Consider the following 20219-nt stretch of genomic DNA (forward strand, 5'->3'; position numbering starts at 1 on the left):
ACCAGGTCTGGGAGAATTGTGTGAAGGCCTGTCACACTAGGTTTTTAGGGTTGATGTGTGACTTAACCTTTAACAGAAGTTTTCAAGATGCTTTGAAGATCGTGCTTGTTGTCCGGATCGTTGGTTGACAGTTGATGTGTTGTCTAAACTTTACCTGATGTTTACATATTTTAAATTACTCTGTGATGTGTTATTTAAACCTTACTAGATACTTTGTACATATTGTAAATTACTCTGTGATGTGTTATTTAAACCTTACTAGATACTTTGTACATATTGTAAATTACTCTGTGATGTGTTATTTAAACCTTACCAGATGCTTTGTACATATTCTAAATTACCCTGTTTTTAAAAAAAAAAAGGGAGATGTCGTGATTGTTGAATGACCCACGTGCGACGCGGCTGGCGCGAGACACGTGGCCACGCGTTAAAATTAACGACAAGTTAAAGACTTTTTTTTTCTGTTTGAGAGCTTGGGTGGTTCATTTCACAGTTATTGCCGGCACCCAGACTTAGGAAATCTGACATTCATCTTCGTGACCACATCCAAACAGTAATAAAAGCGGATATTTTTTTTTTCGGGGGGGGGGGGGGGGGGGGGCTTTTTAATAGGCTGCGCAGAAATCACCCCGCACAAAAATACTATCCGGGTCACGCTGTTCCAATAACATATAACGACGCAGGCCGTTAGTGAAATGCCGTCTTCCGGGACTCACACACTACGCGCCACGAAAGAAAGACATATCACGGAAGCAAATGAAGAGGCTTCCGCAGAAATGGCGACCTAAGCTTCAGTTTATTTTGGAAGAGGGTAAAAAAAAAAGAAAATAAAAAAAAAAAAAAAAAAAAAACAGGCAGACTTGACAAGTCCTGCAAGAGAGATGCTTTTCTGGCTCAAAGAGCAAGATCCGCGTTGAAGGAGCGTTTTAAGACTCCCGATGACTGATTTACGGTAGACCCGGCGCAGCGTTTCAGCCTCAAGATTAGCATCGAGCGCGTGGTTTCAAGGTGAAAACAGAACATTCAGCACCCTGTGTGTTTATAATGGGGGGAAAGTGCGCTCTGGCGTTTGCCCCCGTATTCATACATTGCGAAAATGTATACCTGCGTCACCGCGCTATATTCATTCAAGTTGTCCTACAAGGTCTTGGTAATTCGCAGTGCTATACTCGATACGAAATTGCCTTTCTAATTAATTATGCTACATGCATCGCAAACGTTCTATTTTCACTTTATATATGACGTAGACAAGCTCCTAAATCTAACGCAGTATATGTCAGACTGAGGGTTCTTGTCGTTGACTAGCCACACCAAAAGGGTGTTTAAACCAAAATCAATGAACGTGTTTAAAACTTAATATTCACATAGAACTACAAATAAAAAACGCTACGTTGGTTTGGTTTTATTTAACGATTAGTTTTTTTGTATTAATTCCAGCACTCTGTGCTATGACGAAATGATAAATGTAACACAAATTGTACGCACCTCTCTTGAGCATCACTAAACGGGTAATATGGGCTATTTGGTTCGTAACTAAGTTATGAAATTAACGTTAAAAAACCGGAAGCGGAGGAGAAACTTAAGGCAACGCGCGCCCTGTTTATACCCCGTATTCCGCCCATGTTTTCCGCAATGTGTTTACGACCTGATTTTGACCTTAGTTAAAGGCCAACACGGCAAAAAAAAAAAAAAAAAGCACAAACCCTCCAGATATAGTAAACACTTCTCGTCCTTTCTTTCCAGTGTAATATCGCGAAAATCTCAGAGGTGACCTTTCACAACGCAGCGCGAAGCGCGACAACAAATTACAAACGCAATGGCTTCTCTGAATTTCAGTTACAGCAACTGCAAAAAAAAAAAAAAAAAGTTAGTTTTGTTTAAAAAAAAAAAAAATGAAGCTTCAGTAAAGAGAGTTCTTCATTCCGTGAACACAATTCTCCACAGCGTCGCGACGTAGTATTTTTCATTCGAGGACATTAGCTTTTTTTTTTGTCCCACTCCCTCGAACATTCGTGGTGGAAAACGTGTCTTGCGACTTCCGAGTCCCCAGTGTGCTTTGGCATAATTTTTCAGCTCTTTCCGGCGCTTCTTTCCAGTGGTACGTCCGTCTCGATAATCTGAAAAAGAAAAGAAAGAGAGAGAGAGAAAAGGCGTCGCTTTACTCAATTTTAACGCGTGGCCTGAAGGCAGAAGTGTTGGGGAAAAGCAATCATCGCCCCTTCGCGAAATTTCTCCACGGTGTTGCGGGAGTCGACGCATGAACGCGTGTGAGCGGCTTGAGTAGATTCTTAAGTTGTACGCGTGCTCATGAAAGTGGAGTGTTTCGGGAGAGCTGCGCTTTCGTGTCTGTGTCGTTGATAGCGCTGTATTTAACGTGTGAGATGGAAAATTGTCAGCAAAATCGTTCGGGGCCGCCGTTTAGGGATTGTTTTTTTCGGAAGTGCAGATCGACACAACTACCAGCTTTTCCACCGCGGCAAACAAGTGTGACGCGCGCCTGCATAAAATTCTTTATGCATCGTGAAACTGCGTATACCAATCCTCAAAAAAGACTCGCTGAAGCACGGCTAGCGTGTTTTCCGTTGTCAATAAAAAGACACGCAGAGGCGTTTCCGAGGTTCATCCACACACGATCACAATTGATATCTTGGGGGTTGTTTTTCAGGTACGCTTCCAGTATCCTTTGTTTCACGTAAAAGAGACACTGAGTTAAATTTTTTGTTTGCATTTAGGAATCAAATATCTAAATCTTCGCAGCAACCAAATGTATTTTATTATTTTTTTTTTAGAGCGGACATGTATGGTGACGTAGTGGGCGTCAGTTTTCTTGTTATCGCTGTGTGGGCAGTTAAGACTTGATAGGAACGACGTGAAGTTCATTTCAGAAAGCAGATGTGAGCTGGCCGCGCAAACTTTGGTAACCTCATTCTAACTATTGCCCTACCCTATATGGGCATCATATGAACTCTACGTCTTTACCCGGACGAAGTCACGAATTTTCTTTCATGTCTTTTAACTATTACAGCCAGTGAACCTTTATAACCACACAAACGACCCCGGTTAATACTGTAGAAAAACTTGTAAATAGGCTAGTTGGTGAACATTAGGGAGCACGGTGTCAGATGCAAAAAACAACGGACACAAGGAAGGAGGAACACACACACACAGGCGTATGTGGCTTTTTCCTGGTTTTTTTTGTTTTTTTTTTTGCGTCTCTTTATGTTTTTTAACGCTCACCAACAGATGCGCCTGTGTATGTGTGTCTTCTTCCTTGTGTCTGTTTTCTTTTTTTTTTTCTTCTTTTTTTTTTTTTTCTTGAGCCCCTCTACGCACATCCGCGTTTGAACGCGTTTCAGTGCGGAGCGGGGTCCTTTAGGCCAGAAGCGGTTGCTTGCGGTACGACGCGCGCCATCGCGAAACGCCTCGCAGTGCGCCGCAGGGGAGTAGAGACCGGCTCAACTTTGGATGCGGCAGTAGCCGTAGTGAGCGTTGCAGAAGACCAATCAGAAGCCGAGAAAGAAGAGGAGGGTCACGTGTTCGCTCGCGCCACTCGGCGAGGCGTATCCGGGTCTCCACTCGCGGAACTTGGTTTTACAGCGAAGCTGTATATGACTCGTTGGTATAAGTTTTTTCGTCTCCGTCGACATAAAACTCACTCGCGCGACTTATCACCGTTCGCGCACGCCTTAACCCTTATCACGTGGTTTTGACACTGTTTCAATAAGAAAACCACAAAGTCAAAACCACGTGATAGATGATAAGCACATAGTGCTCCCCGCATGCGTTTCGCGGTAAAGATTCTGGTTGCATAAGCTGCCGCCGCAACAGCAGAGTACGAAGTGTGGAGTGACGTCACTAGCCCCGCTAACAATGCGAAGCACGTAGCTCTCTCCGCACGCGTTTCTCGGTAAAGATTGCGGTTACGCAAGCTGCCGTGGAAACGGGAGCGTACGAAAGTCTTTCAGATATATCAAAAAAGTATTGGTACAGTGCATTTTCTTTTCTTTCGTCAATCAATTAGTATAGACCCTTTTTGCTGTTTCCAAACTTGAAATGCCGCTTGCGTCCCAAACGACTTCCGGTCGCATCGTCTTTGCAAGCCTGTTGAGCTTGTTTATGTCACCAGTGCTAGAAAGCATAAATGTTACGCGGACAACAAAGTTGGAGGTTTAACGAGGGCCTTCGGCTGTACAATATTACATCTTGGAGGAGGCAAGTTGGTTTACAAGAATACTCGAAACATTTTAACAAAGCTCGCACTCCTTCGTTCTTTTGGCGTTCTTCTGTTAAATTGGTGGTTAAACGTTTCATCTACATTTCAAGCACCGGTGCTAAGGTCGCCTCTGTTCATTTTTTTTATAAACCGGAAGTTCTCTGGGACGTCAACGACTAGAGCACCACCTGGTGGCGTTTGTCAAAAAAGGGTGCAAAAAGTATATAATGCAGTGGGCAATCGTTGCAGGTGATACCACAGTTTCGCTGTCCAACCACCTTTACAGTGTGGATTGGAACCTTATTTTGTTTCGTTTTCGGGAGGGTTGCGAATTGGTGAGCCGCTAGCAACGAGTCGACAGCTTGACTGCTGTCGACTGCGTGGGAACGCAACTGTGTGTACAAGCGCAGTCGTTCTTCGCAACAGTACGCGTCCGCTTGCCGTTAGGGAACGCACCGCCGCACCGCGCTCAAACGTATATGTGCGTATGTGCCTTTATATCGTGCTTCCTGGTTATAAATACCCTTAGCGAAAGAAAAAAAAAGATACGTAATTCAATTTTGAGGTGAACCGACGTACTGAACGTTTCGGATCATTGCCACTTCCGTAGGTTGATTTAGTTATCCTAATATTATTGTTGAATCCATTATGCACTCCACGACCACCGCGCAAGAAAAATAGATTTACATTTGAATTTACCGGATTATGTTCTATCTAAATTGAATCAATACAGCGCTTTTTTAAAATTATTGTCCTTGCTCTCAAATACAAACTTAATATTACATTTGCAAGTTATGATTTATTTATTATTACTTTATTTTTTTATTTTTTTTGCTAAGAGGAACGAACACTCCAATAACCGCAGGATATTTTAGCCCTTTGCGATGTAATACGTTTTGGGCTTCTTTGGCGGCCGTCAATACGTCCTACTCCGAGTTAGCTGCAGTGGGTCAGGGTCACACGCCCGTCAGCTCCCGCATAATCCAGGAGCCTGCGTTCTTTCTTTCTTTAACATGGACTGCAGCAGACGCTACGAGCGGGCGCGCCTATGAGTACTATCTGCTTGGCTTGTATCCTTTGCCGTAGTCCATATTAAGGCGAGGTGCAGACAGTGGTAGTATCTCCACAAACAGCAAGAACACTCCGGCCGACCTCTTCGTCCGATAAGAACTGCCGAATGAAAATCTCTTCGTCGAGGCCAGAGTTGTCCCACATTCTGGGTACGACGGCTAGATCCTGGATCGATACACTATTTCCACACTGGAACCACGTTTGGTGACAAAAACACCTGGACAATTATATTTTTTTTGTCGTGATATGGTGCCTTTACATGGCTACACGTAAACGTAATAGAAATAACAGCAAACATGCAGGCGAGGTGGTAACCCTTCAGTATTGCGAAAACACAGACCCAGAAAACAAAAACAACAACAACAAAAAAAAGGCAAGACACACGGATTTCCTTTGTTTATTTTACCGCCTTCCTATTCCGTTGCGGAATTTCTCAACGCAGGAAATAGATTTTCCTTGAGTGTTTTAGAATGTGTATTGGTGTCCTGTAGTTTCTCCCACAGATTCTCTCAGCTTCTTTGACGGGCTGTGATCAGGACTTCATGTTATGCAGTGTGTCTCAACTAACTCGCACCAAACTAGATTTAAGAAAAGAGAAACAAAGCGTCCTGCGGGAGTGAAACTAACTGCATGTTGTTAGCAAGCGTCTCACAAAAGTGCACAATTTTTTTTTAGTACGCCTAGTTATTTAAATCAGGGTGTCGAACCGGAACCGAACCGAACCGAAAACCGGAACCGAACCGGTATTTTTTCCGGAACTGAACCCGAACCCGAACCGTTATATTGTTATCGCGATGAACCCGAACCGGAACTGAACCGGAAAAAAAATAACGGTTACCGGCTCATGTCAAAACGGTTCGGCCACGCGCTGTTGACAATGAATGTGCTATCAATGCCATTTGTTTTTAAGTGCCGTCAACTGACACACACCTTGCCTACATATTTTTCTTCTCCACTCAGTCTTAGGAATATAAACGCTGCATCCATGAATCTTGACATAGGAACCAGTATTGCGCTGGTCGCGGCTTGCACGGAAGAAAAAGAATTGGAAGGCTGTGCAAAAAAAAAAAAAAAAAAAAAAAATCGCGTCACGGGATTTTATTTTTTTACAATCTCGTAAATCCTAAATGCTGTTGTGTGCTCATTTCATAACACGTTTCTAGAACGCGCGAGTTCTTGAAGCTTGCTTCCATCGGAATGAGAAAAGAAAAGGCTGTGGAGTTCGATAATAATGCATCCGGTTTCGTATAGGCACTTAGAAGCTAACATATTTGTGAAACAGCGAACTCTTCTATTTTAATATTTATCCTATTACGTCCTTCTGGCGTTGCGTTCGGTGAAGTGTTTTTCATATTCCGTATCTTGTTTAATGAAAACTTCTTTAAGGGTATAATTTGAGTTACCGAAGGCTAGTTCAAATAAAGAAAGCTGTATTTTCTCCCCACTGTTCCTTCAATTGCTTACACGCCGAGGTGGCGGGATAGTTAGCGAGTTCTACTTGTAAGTGGGTTTGTAAGGAGGTCGCGGATTTTACGGCTACTGCGTCGGACCCAATTAGATGAAGTCCGAATGCGTAAACGTCGGTGAGGTAACCTTTGAGTGCACATAAAGAAACCATTCCTGGTAGAAATCCCTGAGCCTTACACTACGATGTATCCCGTTTCGTATGTGCTGATTTCAGATGTTTTATTTGTAATTTATTTTGATGTTGCAATTTGTCATTTATAATTTCCGAACCGGTTCGCGAACCGGTTCAGCGCCCCGAACCGGTTCGCGAACCGGTTCGCGGATCGAATTAATCGAACCGGAACTGAACCGGAACAAAATAAATTTACCTGAACCTGAACCGTAACCGAACCCGCATTTTTTTCGGTTCGACACACTGATTTAAATAATTAAAATAATTAGCTAACTCCTTTCATTTTCGTTTAACCGCCGAGGTGTGAATTGGGAAGTTTTCAATTCACACCCCAGCCCTTAAACGAATACTTAAAAAGTTAGCTAATTGTTCTTAATTACCTAAATAACTAGACGCGCTAAAAAAGCAACTTCGTACACTGTTGTGTTAGGCTTGCTAATAACATACAGTTAGCTTCACTTCGACAAAATTACGCTTTTTTTTTTCGTGCAAGTTATTTGGTATAGGGGGCTTGCTGGAGCGATACTAATGGCGCCGCGGCGTGGCGCAAACTCGCCCTAATTCGGCGTTTGCTTGTCCCGTCGTGCTGCCACTTCCAATGGCGAGCAGCGCGTTGCGATATTATTGCCGCTTTCTGTTTCACACACACACACTGCTTGAGCTGAGACAAGTGCTCTCGCAAAGTCGGAGTTACCGGATGCTGGAAGCATGCTGCGGATGTTTAATTCATGCGAACGAGATCTATCACAAGACAGCCGGACGGCAATAGTAGGTCAAGCCGTTCAAAAAATACAAAGCAGGGCGTGAATATGACCATCGCTCATCTGTTCCCAGGTGTTCCGAGCGGGTAGAATAACAAAAGTAAAATACTTTTACTACAAACCGCGACCTTGTTCTGTTCGCGCACATTGTGTTCGCGCCGTCAAAGGGTGGAATCGTAATTCACGTACGTGCGTTAGTAACCTAGCCATACTTCTGAGTAAAACGAGTGATCGCCGATCAACTCACAACATAGCCTCCTGTTTCAACTTTTTTTTTGTGACCCCAGAATGATTATTTTGAACACAGTTGCGAGTGACTACAAACACGTTTTCTTGGGTGACTTTGGGTGGTCGATCGTTTGCGCAATGAGCGCCAACGATCGACAAAAGCTCAGATCATTTGGCTGTGAAAGCTTGCTCATAGATTTTACCAGCACGAAAGCCAATGTATATCTTTTTCCGCAATCATTCCCGCTCGCTTTCTTATCGCGCCGATAGATCAATCACATATTAAAAATACCCATAACAAATATGTATGTTTAATATGGCAAACTACACCACAAAACGTTGGCTTTCAGGAGACCTTTTTCGAAAGTCGTGTGCCGATTCGTAGAAGGTCTTAGCATGCTGGACAATGGCGGAATAGTAAAATCTTAATCTTTTAGCGAGGGATAATTGAAGTTAATTCACAAATCTAGAGAACCATTGGCTTAGATTTTATTTGAAATGCCCGTGATATACCGGTATTACTAAAACGTCCTACTCTCGTGAAACCGCCCGACTGCCCCTCAGCTACCCTTGTACCAGGTCGAAGTGCACTCGGGCAAATCTTTTGATGTCAGATGGTCCTGGGGATATGCTTCAATTTCGCGAGAGCTATCGGTTTGCCTTTAACATTAGTTTTATCCATCTATTTATCTCTGAGATTCATCAATTGAAAGTGCGCATGTTAGTATTTTTTTCCTGTCGTCCTAATATGTTTCAAACTAATAATTAATTAAACGGGTAGCCCGTCTAACTACTTAAGCTCACGCTATATTTTTTGTGTACTTTCTCTTTTTTTCTTTTTTTTTTTTTAGCTAAGCAAGTGTGGATAGGAAAGTAGTATTTCTCCGCGCACAGAAAATGCAGAAGCCTACTGCTCTGAAGGAAAATTTGTTTGAGCGTTTGTTATTCGTCGCGCGCGCCAAGGGACCCAAATACACCATTGGCCGCTGTTTACAGATCCGAAGAACTCTCTTCTTTGAACCCAGATAGGAGAATATTTTTATTCCACTATTTCCTTTTTCCCTCGGCTGGATTGCCGGAAAAAAGCTCGTAAAAGGATCTCTGACGCCAAGCCTTTAAGACTGAACTCCCTCAGAGTAGAAGGTATATTGACGCGAAGATAAGCTCTACGTACGTTCGTCCCAAGCATACGAGACCCTTCCGCTATGACGGGCTACCGAAAAGAGCATGAGGTTCAGAGATCCCTGACCAGCGCATGCGCATTCATGGACCACTGGCGTATTTGATGATATACTTGTATTCACGGTCTAGGCTTTTCTGCTCAAATGGTCTCTCACCGGACGCTGAATGTGGCCGAACAAAGCCGTACTGGGTAGACGTATGAAATGTAAACACGTCATGAATAGAAAACCCGCACAGATGTGCTTTTTTTTTTTTTTTTTCCGACAGCGACTCAGCTACATACAGCACTTGTATGGACAGCAGATTTTAATTTGGTCCGCCTTTTTGCTAGAAAGGAGAGTATACGCTGGGGATGATGGTTCTGCAGAGATATGATTCAACGCACGGGACTTAAAAGCGGGGTGTAAAAAAAAAAAAGGAAATAATTTTGCAGTCTGTTTCGTACTTTTTTACAATTTCGTGGTGTTTAATTGTATCTAAATTCGTCTCGCTCGAAAATAGCAAAAAAAAAATATCTCTCTTCCTTCAAGAGTTAACGTACTAAATTTATTTATTTGATTGGCATATAGGTCGGAGACCTTCTTTTACGTAAAAATAATTTAGCTGGATTCGAAAATATTAAAAAGAATAAAGTAGTGAAGGTCCATTTCTGGTTTCTTGTGTATTTCAGACGAGCTATTATCACTATTATTTTTATAGTCCAGCTTATATAACCAAGCGCTCATTTCCTCACATGAAACATATTTATTCTTTTTCCCTAAATATTCGATTGCTTTGAACATATGCGAGTCCCTAAGTTTCCTTGTTTCGTCACTCGCTACTACCTACTGATGGCGACCAACAAAAGAAAATCATTATTTTTTACGTGAGACGCGGCATCCTTAGAAACATTTTACTCCAAATAATGCACAAACAAAAAAAAAGAAAACTTTGTAACTTGATACACCTGACTTGACTTATTGTATATTTTATTGTACAATTGATACTCCTGACTTGTAAAATTATATTGTATATATTGTTACGAAAATGTGCGGCCGGCAGCGAATGATAATGACGCGTCCACTCAATGAGATAGAAAGGATTTTATGGAAGCCGGGCCGTGCGCGCGGAGCCTGGCGCGAGATGGTCAGGCACGCCACTGCCCCAGCGTCGTCGTCGTCTTCGTCACAATATTGATACACCTGACCTGACTTATGCTCATTGGGCCCAAGTACGTGAAGTTCATAGCTGCTAAAAAAATTTCGAGCAATGCGATCTACAGTGTAAGGTTACTACTGTTACAGGGGCACTTCAAAAGGCATTTAGCCAAATGCCGTTCGAACGATCAACAAATCAGCTCGCGATCCCGGCTCTGAGGTGCGTTTCACGCAAACGTGCGCTGATTTCGCTGATTCTTTAGCCGCCTTCGGTCTTATTGCCGTTTGGAATGCTCGTGCGGCAGGGCTATCAGGATCAGCGTTTCAGTGAGTGCGCATAGATTGGTCAGGGATCTTTCAACCTTAAACGTTTTACGGTGCCACTTATTCCGGAAGGGCCTTATGTGCCTTGGACGAAACTAGTACTTATCTTGGTCGTAAGTACATTCGACTCAAAAGGAACCCAGTCTTAAAGGCTTGGCTTCAGAGCTCCTTTTACGGGCGCCTTCCCGAAACAACAAATAGGACGAGAAAAATATAAAGAAGGAGACCTGTTTCTTCGCTCTGCAGGCAGAATTTGTCCCGTGCCATACCTAGCTCAACGCCTTTAGCGTGCCTCACACTGTAGGACACGTAAAAGAAGCCGTTATTAGTGGGAATTAAACTCAGCATGCCACTGACTAGATTTGAATACGTCGTGAAGAAGACCACACGTTACCGTGCCGCGTATTTATACTTCGTATGCCTCATGGCAATCATTCCAAGTAGTTTTTTTTTTTTTTTTTGCACACGGCATAGCGTACGAAACACGAACATTCCGCTGAATCGTAGTTTTGACGTAGTCAAATGTATTCGAATGCCAGTGGGTAAATGGGCCACTGGAGTGGTAATATAAAGTCCTTGCGGGGACACTAGAGTAAACCCGTGGGCATTTAAGCGTCAGATAAAAAAATGTCTCAATGTTGCTGGGCTGGTGGACCTCGCAAAGCGGGGACAACTCTGTCGTCTGCTTGCAGAGCCGCCATTCTGCTTCCCACTTATATATGTAGCCGTTTATGAGCTGGTTACGCCGTTATTGTTATTGGCATCGTCACTCGTGAAATGACCTGGGGTAACTTCAAGAACACGTAACATCTTCCGTTCCGTGAAATATGAGTTTGTCTTTTGGCGCCCTTTAGGGGGCAGGAGTTAAAGTGATGGCCGCGGACAGGGAAAGGTGGCACTTACCTTAGCAAAAAATGTCGCCACTCTAGCAAGGCGCGGCCAGCAAGCAACGCTGAAGAACTTTTCACACAACATGTTTTTTTTTTTTTTTTTTTGCTTTTTCGTCGCTTAGGAGCTACTCAAAGTAGAAACAATAGACCAATCTCACCGACCAGTTTGACTGCACCACCGCTGCTGCCATGTTTCGAGGGAACTTTAGTCTTGCTGCGCGTGCCCGAACCTCGCTGGAACTCATCCCTGCAGAGCACGAGACGGCACGAGCCGTCTCGGGCACTGCCGGCTGCCTCTTGTGAACTAAAGTTATGGCAGCTTCACGAAAGCGCCTATAGCTTGGTGAGACCGGTCTATTCTAAATGGAGACGAGCAATGATCTTTTTATTTTCTGTTGTTTTAAAGAAACTGAATGATAGGGCGGGCGAAGCGTTGAGTCAACGAATCACTTCATTTGAATTCGGAGAACCCAACAAAGCAGCTCTTAGAGGTCGGGCGGTCGGACGTCGCAGTCGGAGTTATTTGCTCCTCTTTGTTCGTCGAACCACCGAAGCGGGCGGCTTTCTGACGTGCCCACTTTCTTAAAACGTGTACAGGCTGCAAACGTCGCGCTAAGCGGCACTGCCACTTACAGCAGAGACACTTTGAAACTTTCTGAGGGTAAGACACTAACTAAACAAACGAAATAAAGTTTGTGCAGAAGTGTAGAACTACTCTTTGCTCGATATCCGCGTGCTTAAGAAAGACTAGGTTTAGTTCCCGCGCGGTTCAGGATCACTGTCCATGTGATTGACACTTTGTATAAGCTGAAAACAATCGATGCGTATGAATCAAGTTTGCCACAGTATAGTCGACACCCTCAGGGTGCTGAAGTTCTCTTCCGACATCTCACTTGCAACATAGGTATTTTGTTTCTTCGCGGGCACTGAACTTGGTATTGTCCACCAAGACAAAAGGAGGTCAGAGGAGATGAGAAAGTGAATGGCAGACAGGCGTCCCGCACCCCGTGCTTCCCTGGTGCATTACCTTGATGAGGGCGTCTTGGTATTGCCGATCGGAGAGCTTGTAACGGGAGGGCAGCCGGATATTCGCCCGCTTGAGTACCAGCTCCAATTCGTCCACGTCAAAAATGGGTAGCGGATCAATGCGATGTCTGAATATGAGTTGTCCGAGGTACTCGATGTAATGCGTTCTGTAGGAAAAGAAAAAGAAAAGAAAAAGATAACTCGCACGATGCCCGCCATGATCGTGGGCCGTTTCCTCATTTCCGTCAGCGCTGCCATTGCGAGTTTGCATGGACTTGGCGGAATGTCTCCCCTGGCGTTCCATGACGGATCAAAGACGCGGACGCTCCTGTCTTTCTCAGCACGCATTAGGACTTTCTGCCTACCATACACTTCCTTACCAAGCTGTTGTTTCGTTTTTGCCCGCGTGTCAATGCGTTGTCCTCTTTAAAGCAATTTCGTAGAAATAAAACAGGGAAAGCTAGGTCGGGCGAGCTGGTAATGTTCCTTCAGTATGAAATTCTGAGATAGAGGAAGAACCTAGTCCAATTTGTTGGCTCCTCGATATCAGGTAGGTTTACGATGACGCCGTTTCACTTTTACCTCCCTTGAAAATAATGTATGCTGTTAGAATGACGTGCACGGTCGGTTCATTATTTCACCGACTTCTCTTGTTTGGCGCGACCTCGTTAGGACTGGAGTGAAAGTTGTACGTGCATTTGAGACTGTTTGCGAGTAGGATCGTGTGTCAAAAAGTAACTCCTTTTTACTCGCGTAATTGCCAGTGCACTTTATTCTTCTTCTTGCTTTTCTGTGTCGCTGTCTGGAAACGCTTCGCGTTATCGCCTTTCAGTCACCCAAATACTAAGTAAATTACTTAGCTGCCGCCTTAACACAGCATAGCTGGAAGTATGCTATATTCACACGGGCAGTCTAAACAAGTATGTGTAACAAAAAATGCACTGTTTTAATAAAAGGCTCTTAGCCGGAGACGTCTGCGCTTTGGGGTGGATGACTTGGGCTTTGTACGCTTTTCAAAGCAGCTAAATCGCGCGTGTTGAGTAGTGGACTATAAAGCTGCTGGGCTGCGTGGGTGTCGAAATATTGAACCTATCTAGTCACGACTTCATCCCAGTATAGGCGCCGTCAATCGCGAAAAACTATGAAACTGACTAGTAATAGCATAGAAAAATCCTCGTGTTAACTCTCAAAGGGTCATTAACTCGAGCTGAAGGCACAGTAATTTATAAACTCTAACCTCTATATGACAACAACTTGGATGGTGTGAAGTGATCGTAGATAAAGATAGGTGCCAGCAGGCGCTCGGTCAAAGCACGCACTGTTATGCCGGGCAGTCACAACACACATAACAAACTCTTTAAAAACCATTCAGCCCTCTAATGTAGGCCTGAACACGCGTGGTGGGAATGCGATGTTCTACATGCGCATGTTCGTAGCATTGGAAATCTAGAAAAGAATGCGTCCCAAAAAACAATGACCGCATCTCCACGTGGTGAATGATGTTGATTGGGGCGAAGCTCTGATGGTGCTGTCTGCGTAGACGCTGAGCCGCAGCATGCCGAGCTTTTCGTTAGTTTTCATCCATGTCAGAAAGAGAATGTGTGGTATGGAACGTGGTTATACACGCATTTGAGCATTTGACCGCAGCGCCCTCTCGTCTATAAACGTTGAGCCAATGCATGCAAAGTTTAACGCGATTATATACGCATTTGACCGCAGCGCCCTCTCCTGTATAGACGTTGAGCGGCTACATGCAACGTTCATCCATGACATCCCCAGCTCTTGAGTTACTACCACATTTTAGAGCCCCCTACTCGTCCCGCAGTCGTGGTCGACTGGTTAAGGCGATGGTCTAGAAATCCATCGGGGTCTCCTCGCACAGGTTCGAATCATGTCGACTGCGCGAACACTTTTTTTCTTTTTTCAAGAAGACAGATGGGATGGCAATCGATGTGAGCACGGACGCCGCGGACGGACAAGGCTAGAAACCTAAGGAGCTTCGCCCCTAAAACCGACACTGAAAATGGCATCGGCTAGATTCCCTTTGTTTGAACAATGGATACTTATTCTTCTAACTTGAACAAGGCATCTGTCAAAGTACCCTACTGAAAGAAGAAAAAAAGACATAGCCTCCATAGGACTCATATCCCATGATACCATAGGAAACAGCGATATGACAGATTATATATATTTTTCTCAACGAAGAACACACAGGTCATGAATAGATGGATGCTAATGGCTGTACCATTTGTAACGGGCGGTAGCTTGCGCCACCAAGACTAAGTCTAAAATTGGTAGACAGCCATGATATTTTATCACGGTTGTCTACCATAGTTTCCCTCTCCCGTGAAGCATAAATGGTATTTATGTCTTCCACCTGCTTTTAATAATTTTACAATTAGCGGTATGTTTTATTAAATAGATGTGGTGCACAGCACCGACAGTATTTTGTGCGCAATATGTTTATAATGCGTGTATAAGAAAGTGGAGATTGTCTCGAACCATCTGAAATTGTGAATTCCGCTAATAAAACAACCTTATTTTCTGGTTTTTCTTTATATGGGTCCTTCGTATGGTATTACCGGATATGGGTCAAATGGGTGCATATGTTTTTTTGTTTGTCTTTATAGTAGGATAAGCTTCGTTACGGCTGTCTTTAAGTAGTTTCCTTTGCAGATTACAACAGAGCACAGCCAAAATCAAATTTGGGGGTTTTACGTGCCAAACCAACGGCGGGCATCTGGCACGCCCTAGCGGAGGACTGAGGATTAATTTCGACCACCTGGGGATCTTTTGACGTGCAACCGAAAGCTCGGTTACACGGCGTCTTCTCCGCAATAAGCCTCCGTCAGATTGCGGGTACCTCACCCCGGCCGGGATTCGAACCCGCCACATTGGGATCCGTAGGCCGACGCTCTCGCCTCGGAGCCACCGAGGTGGCTAGAGCACAGCCGCCGCAAAACCTCAATAAACATCCGCCAGCACTTTGTTTTTCACTTCACAATCCGAAAGGCCGCTTACATCGATCTGCTCAAATGAAGTCTGTTTTAGATAAGCTTTGAAACGTTTGAAAGCTACTCTGACAATGATACGTGACCGACATGTGCCCTCGTGTCATGCATAGCGCATTTCACCGAATGGAAGTTCAGTTTTCTTTTTGATTAAAATTACTCTTCTAAGCCATTCGTGCCAATGTGATTCCCGTAATCATCGATCACAGCGGAGACGGAAAACCAAAGTGAAAAACGTCGGCATATTTTGTTTATACGGCGTGCAAGTTCCTTGCGCACCTCATGCGTTAGTTTACCCCCCCCCCCCCCCCCCCCCCCCCCGCCCCAAACACACCCACGAGCTTTCGTTCTCCCTGGACCTCAGCTACGGTGTTAAGGCCCGTTCACACTCTTGCAACCGAGTACGACCGAGAGAGACCAGACCGGTTTTAAGCCTCTTGTGATGTCTTAGGACCAGCTCCGCAGCGGCGCATCTGGTTCTAAGACGTCGCAAGAGGCTTAAAAACCGGTCTGGTCTCTCTCGGTCCTACTCGGTCGCAAGAGTGTGAACGGGCCTTTAAGCGCAGTTCACACATATGCAACCGAGTAAGACCGAAGGAGACCAGACCGGTTTTTAAGCCTCTTGCGACGTCTTAGGACCGGATGCGCTGCAGCGGAGCTGGTCCTAAGACATCACAAGAGGCTCAAAGACCGGTCTGGTCTCCTTCGGTCTTACTCGGTTGCATATGTGTGAACTGCGCTTAAAGGCCCGTTCACACTCTTGCAACCGAGTAGGACCGAGAGAGACCAGACCGGTTTTTAAGCCTCTTGCGACGTCTTAGAACCAGCTCCGCAGCGGCGCATCTGGTTCTAAGACGTCGCAAGAGGCTTAAAAACCGGTCTGGTCTCTCTCGGTCCTACTCGGTCGCAAGAGTGTGAACGGGCCTTTAAGCGCAGTTCACACATATGCAACCGAGTAAGACCGAAGGAGACCAGACCGGTTTTTAAGCCTCTTGCGACGTCTTAGGACCGGATGCGCTGCAGCGGAGCTGGTCCTAAGACATCACAAGAGGCTCAAAAACCGGTCTGGTCTCTCTCCGTCTTACTCGGTTGCAAGAGTGTGAACGGGCCTTTAAGCGCAGTTCACACATATGCAACCGAGTAAAACCGAGGGAAACCAGACCGGTTTTTAAGCCTCCTGCGACGTCTTAGGACCGGATGCGCTGCAGCGGAGCTGGTCCTAAGACGTCGCAAGAGGCTTAAAAACCAGTCTAGTCTCTCTCGGTCTAACTCGGTTGCATATGTTTGAACGGCGCTTAAGATGTGCACAGCGACCTCAACCAACGACGGTGCGCGCTTGGCTGCCTCGTCATCGTGCGTTCCCTGCGCCTTCTCCACGTTGCCCCTTGGTTGGCGCGCTCCTCCTTGCGTTCCCATGCGCTGAAGACGCATTTTGGAATACTTGCTCGCCGTATGAGTACGAGTTCGAATCCTTCGTTTTCTAATACTCGATGTAAGCGTTCGCGCGCGTCGAAACCTATTTTAGAGTGACATCGTTCTTGGTAGATCGGATATGATCTACTAAAGCTTTCTATTAATAACCATTATATTGCACGCAATCAAATGAGAAGACTCGCCTGCACAGCCCGGCCATGCCGGCTTCGACACATTTCCCACAAATATCGTCTTTGAGGCCCTCTGACGTCTCCTTCTGTTCGGGGACCTGACACTTGGAAGTCTTTTCCCAGTGCGCCGGCGGGTCTTTGTTGAAGGCCACAGCTTTCTCCTGGGGTACGTAATATATAATACGGTGTAACACACACACAAAAAAAGATTGTTTTGCGCAAAAGAAGCGGCACCATAAAGAAAGAGTCGTATAAGTATAAAAATAATTAGACAGTCACCCTAGCTGAATTGTATGCATATATCATCTGGAACAAGCAAAAACGCTAACGTACTCGCACACTAAAAAGAAGAGCACGATTATTTACGATGATATTGACCTAAATATCCTCGGTAATTTACGTTAAAAAAAGCAAATTAATTTAGGAGTTCTGCAGAATTCACCCGAGAGAAATGTCGGAAGGCAGAAAAATCCCTGAAAACCGAACATACATTAGCTTCGTCCGATTTAACAGCAGCTATTGCACCGGTTAAAAAAAAAGTGCACGGTGGTGTACTTCCGATCGTATCCCTCAATACGCATACCGGGAGTACACTGCCCTACACTTTTTTGTGTCGGTGCAGGAAGTGCAGGTAATTCGAACGAAGCTAATAGGGAATTGTAGTAGATCGTTTTTCTCCTCCGCTACGGTATCCCCGAAGAAAACGCCGCAGCTGCGCATGCGCGCCGCCAGCCTTGTTTGCATAGTTCAAGGTCTTGTGGCGGATTACGGAGCGCTATCCGGGTGCTTAGCGGGCTGCGGGAACGGTCTACTACAATTCCCTAATGACACACGCAGCGGTTGCACCATTTTGCGAGAGTTCATTTTCTGGATTGGCGCGTGTTGTTTCCCCGCGTCCTAATTTAACTTCCGGAAGTAAACTAACGTGTCAGCCGAAGGAACAGCAAGGGCGCGGGCAATATAGCTGGTGAAACTTTATCGGACTTGAGACCCTGACACGTGGGAAGACATGAGCCCCATTTAAGCCGTGCTCACACTGCTAATACACCATACAAATGACGGTGTCCGCTTGTATTCCCATTTCCTCGTACTTCCTTGCATTTCCGTCACATTGGTCGTACAAAATAATGTCTGCAGTGGTGTCCGACGCTTTCATATGTATGAAGCAAACGTGCTTTGAACGTACTTGAGGGGTGTCCGAAGGTGATTGTCATATACGTTTGCAGCGAACGCCGCGTCTTTTGTACGACGTGTACGAGCAGTGAGACTCCGGCTTTAAAGGTTGTTGCGGTCGGTGTGTGCAAGTGTGTGGGGGCGTTTCACTCGTTTTTCTTTTCCCTAATTCCACTCCACTCGGGTTTCTAAGAATGGCTTTCGTGGAAAAACGGAAGTTCCGACAGGTGTTTGCTTTATATTATCAAAGACAATTAATTGACCCGATTGTTATCGATTCAGCTGCTTGTAGCCAGATACTTTAAAACTCTACTTATGCTTACGTATCCTTCTTTTTTTTTTATCACTTACCTCCAGCAGTTTCTGCAGTTCGTTGATATCTTTGTCCCGCAGATAAAAAAGACAGTTTCGGGGATGATGGGCGTGAAGGCCAAGCTTCGCGCAAATCGGAGACCAGCCGCACTTCTGTAACGCCGAACAATGGGTGTGTGAGTCAAAGCGCCATATCAACGAGTGCTGCCTGTTCGGGGCTTTTGAATTCTCACCTCTCCCATTTTGAAGGGTTGATTGCAACCGCAACAGAAGTCGAAGCCGCACTGGTAACACTTGAAGTGCATGCAGCCGCCCCGCGCCAGTGCATACTTGAACTTGCAGTTTGGGCAGTCTGAAACGGTTTTGCGATAGTTGATTACAGCAGTGTTTGAATGACGCCACGAAGTGTCAGATCTACCGGAACTCGCACCTCAGTTTTTCTGCAAAGTTGCTATCGCCGTAGGAAACTATGTTCATTAATATGCGCACCCTGGTTATACATTATGTCTCGCGAACTAACCTCAACACCCCCCCCCCCCCCCCCAAAAAAAAAAAAAATGTTAGTTTTTTATGGAACGGACTGTGCTTTTCTGCGAAGCACGTGAAACGTGCAGTGAGCGCAACTCCCCTCCACTGCCGTTCTTCGCTCTCCAGTCTCAGTTTCACCGTTTCGAAGTTCCGACCACAGTTTCGGCTTATTTAATCACCATTAGCTCGCTTCATATAACAATTATGGGCACTGTACATTATAGCGGTTCGCAACAGAAGCTCAGCCAATAACGAAGCTCGTATACTTTGGCCTAAGAAGTGCCAAATACTCCATTGAATCTGAACACGATGCCTCAGCCAAGAACACTAGTTTAATCTGAATCCTCAACTGAGCTCACAACAAACTGGAAATATTGTCTCTCACGTCATCCGAAACGATCAAAAATGCTGCTAAAAAGCACGAAGACTATACCAAGAACGAAGAGGACACTGACAGCGCTTCGTTTGTCAATGTCGTCCTCTCTCCCCTACTAAACTTTTTTCTTTCGGGAAAAGGGGGGGGGGGGGGGGGTTGACAATTTATAGGCATCTTCCATCAAACTGAAATAATCCGATGGCTGCTTCTTCCCCCAAAGCATGCGAGCCACGAATTCTTGGCGGAGATAATCTTACAACCCAGGCATGTGATATGCATTTGGGTCACTCCTAAGCCTGGCGTATCACGCGCGCGGAGTTCTAGTTCGAATGACATTCAAAAACCTAAAAAACAGTTTTTAGGCCTTGCTTCACGTTACAACTTCTTTCGTGGATTTCCCTCCACCGACCTCTCAAAGAGCCTTCTGCCGGCCTTCTTTTTGTCGGTCGATCCGTCGAAAGCCTTTACCTCCGCTTAATAGAAAACCCAGTGTGTCTACTTCAACGCAAAGCACTGGAGAATGCCAACGTTCTACATCCTTACGCTATGCTAAGTGTGACGGCGCAGACTGCTTTTTTAAGATTAAACCAACTTTTCGGCCTCGTCATTTGCCGAGCTTTCTTCATATGATGATAATGCAATTAATGCAAAGGTGCAAACGAGGTGGACAAGAATAATGATACTAATAATCCCGGGAGTAGGGGAGCATGGGGGGCAAAGGGCAGACACAAATTTCCAAACACTT

At 45.1% G+C, this 20219-nt stretch overlaps 1 protein-coding gene across 1 annotated transcript in view; it reads right to left on the reverse strand.

Annotated features, from left to right (window-relative positions):
* Positions 1–777: 777 nt before the first annotated feature.
* The window catches only part of LOC8052527 (E3 ubiquitin-protein ligase lubel), a 50494-nt gene continuing 31052 nt past the window's right edge, over positions 778–20219 (reverse strand). Inside the window, exons 10-14 of the mRNA XM_029976084.4 lie at positions 18804–18922; positions 18610–18723; positions 17098–17246; positions 12472–12637; positions 778–2117 (exon numbers count right to left, since the gene is read on the reverse strand). Coding sequence (XP_029831944.4) covers positions 2070–2117; positions 12472–12637; positions 17098–17246; positions 18610–18723; positions 18804–18922 — 596 coding nt within the window. The 3' untranslated portion in view covers positions 778–2069. The remainder of the gene's footprint in view (positions 2118–12471; positions 12638–17097; positions 17247–18609; positions 18724–18803; positions 18923–20219) is intronic.

Source organism: Ixodes scapularis, unplaced genomic scaffold, assembly GCF_016920785.2.
Source record: "Ixodes scapularis isolate PalLabHiFi unplaced genomic scaffold, ASM1692078v2 PGA_scaffold9__187_contigs__length_104089568, whole genome shotgun sequence".
Lineage (NCBI taxonomy): Eukaryota > Metazoa > Arthropoda > Arachnida > Ixodida > Ixodidae > Ixodes > Ixodes scapularis.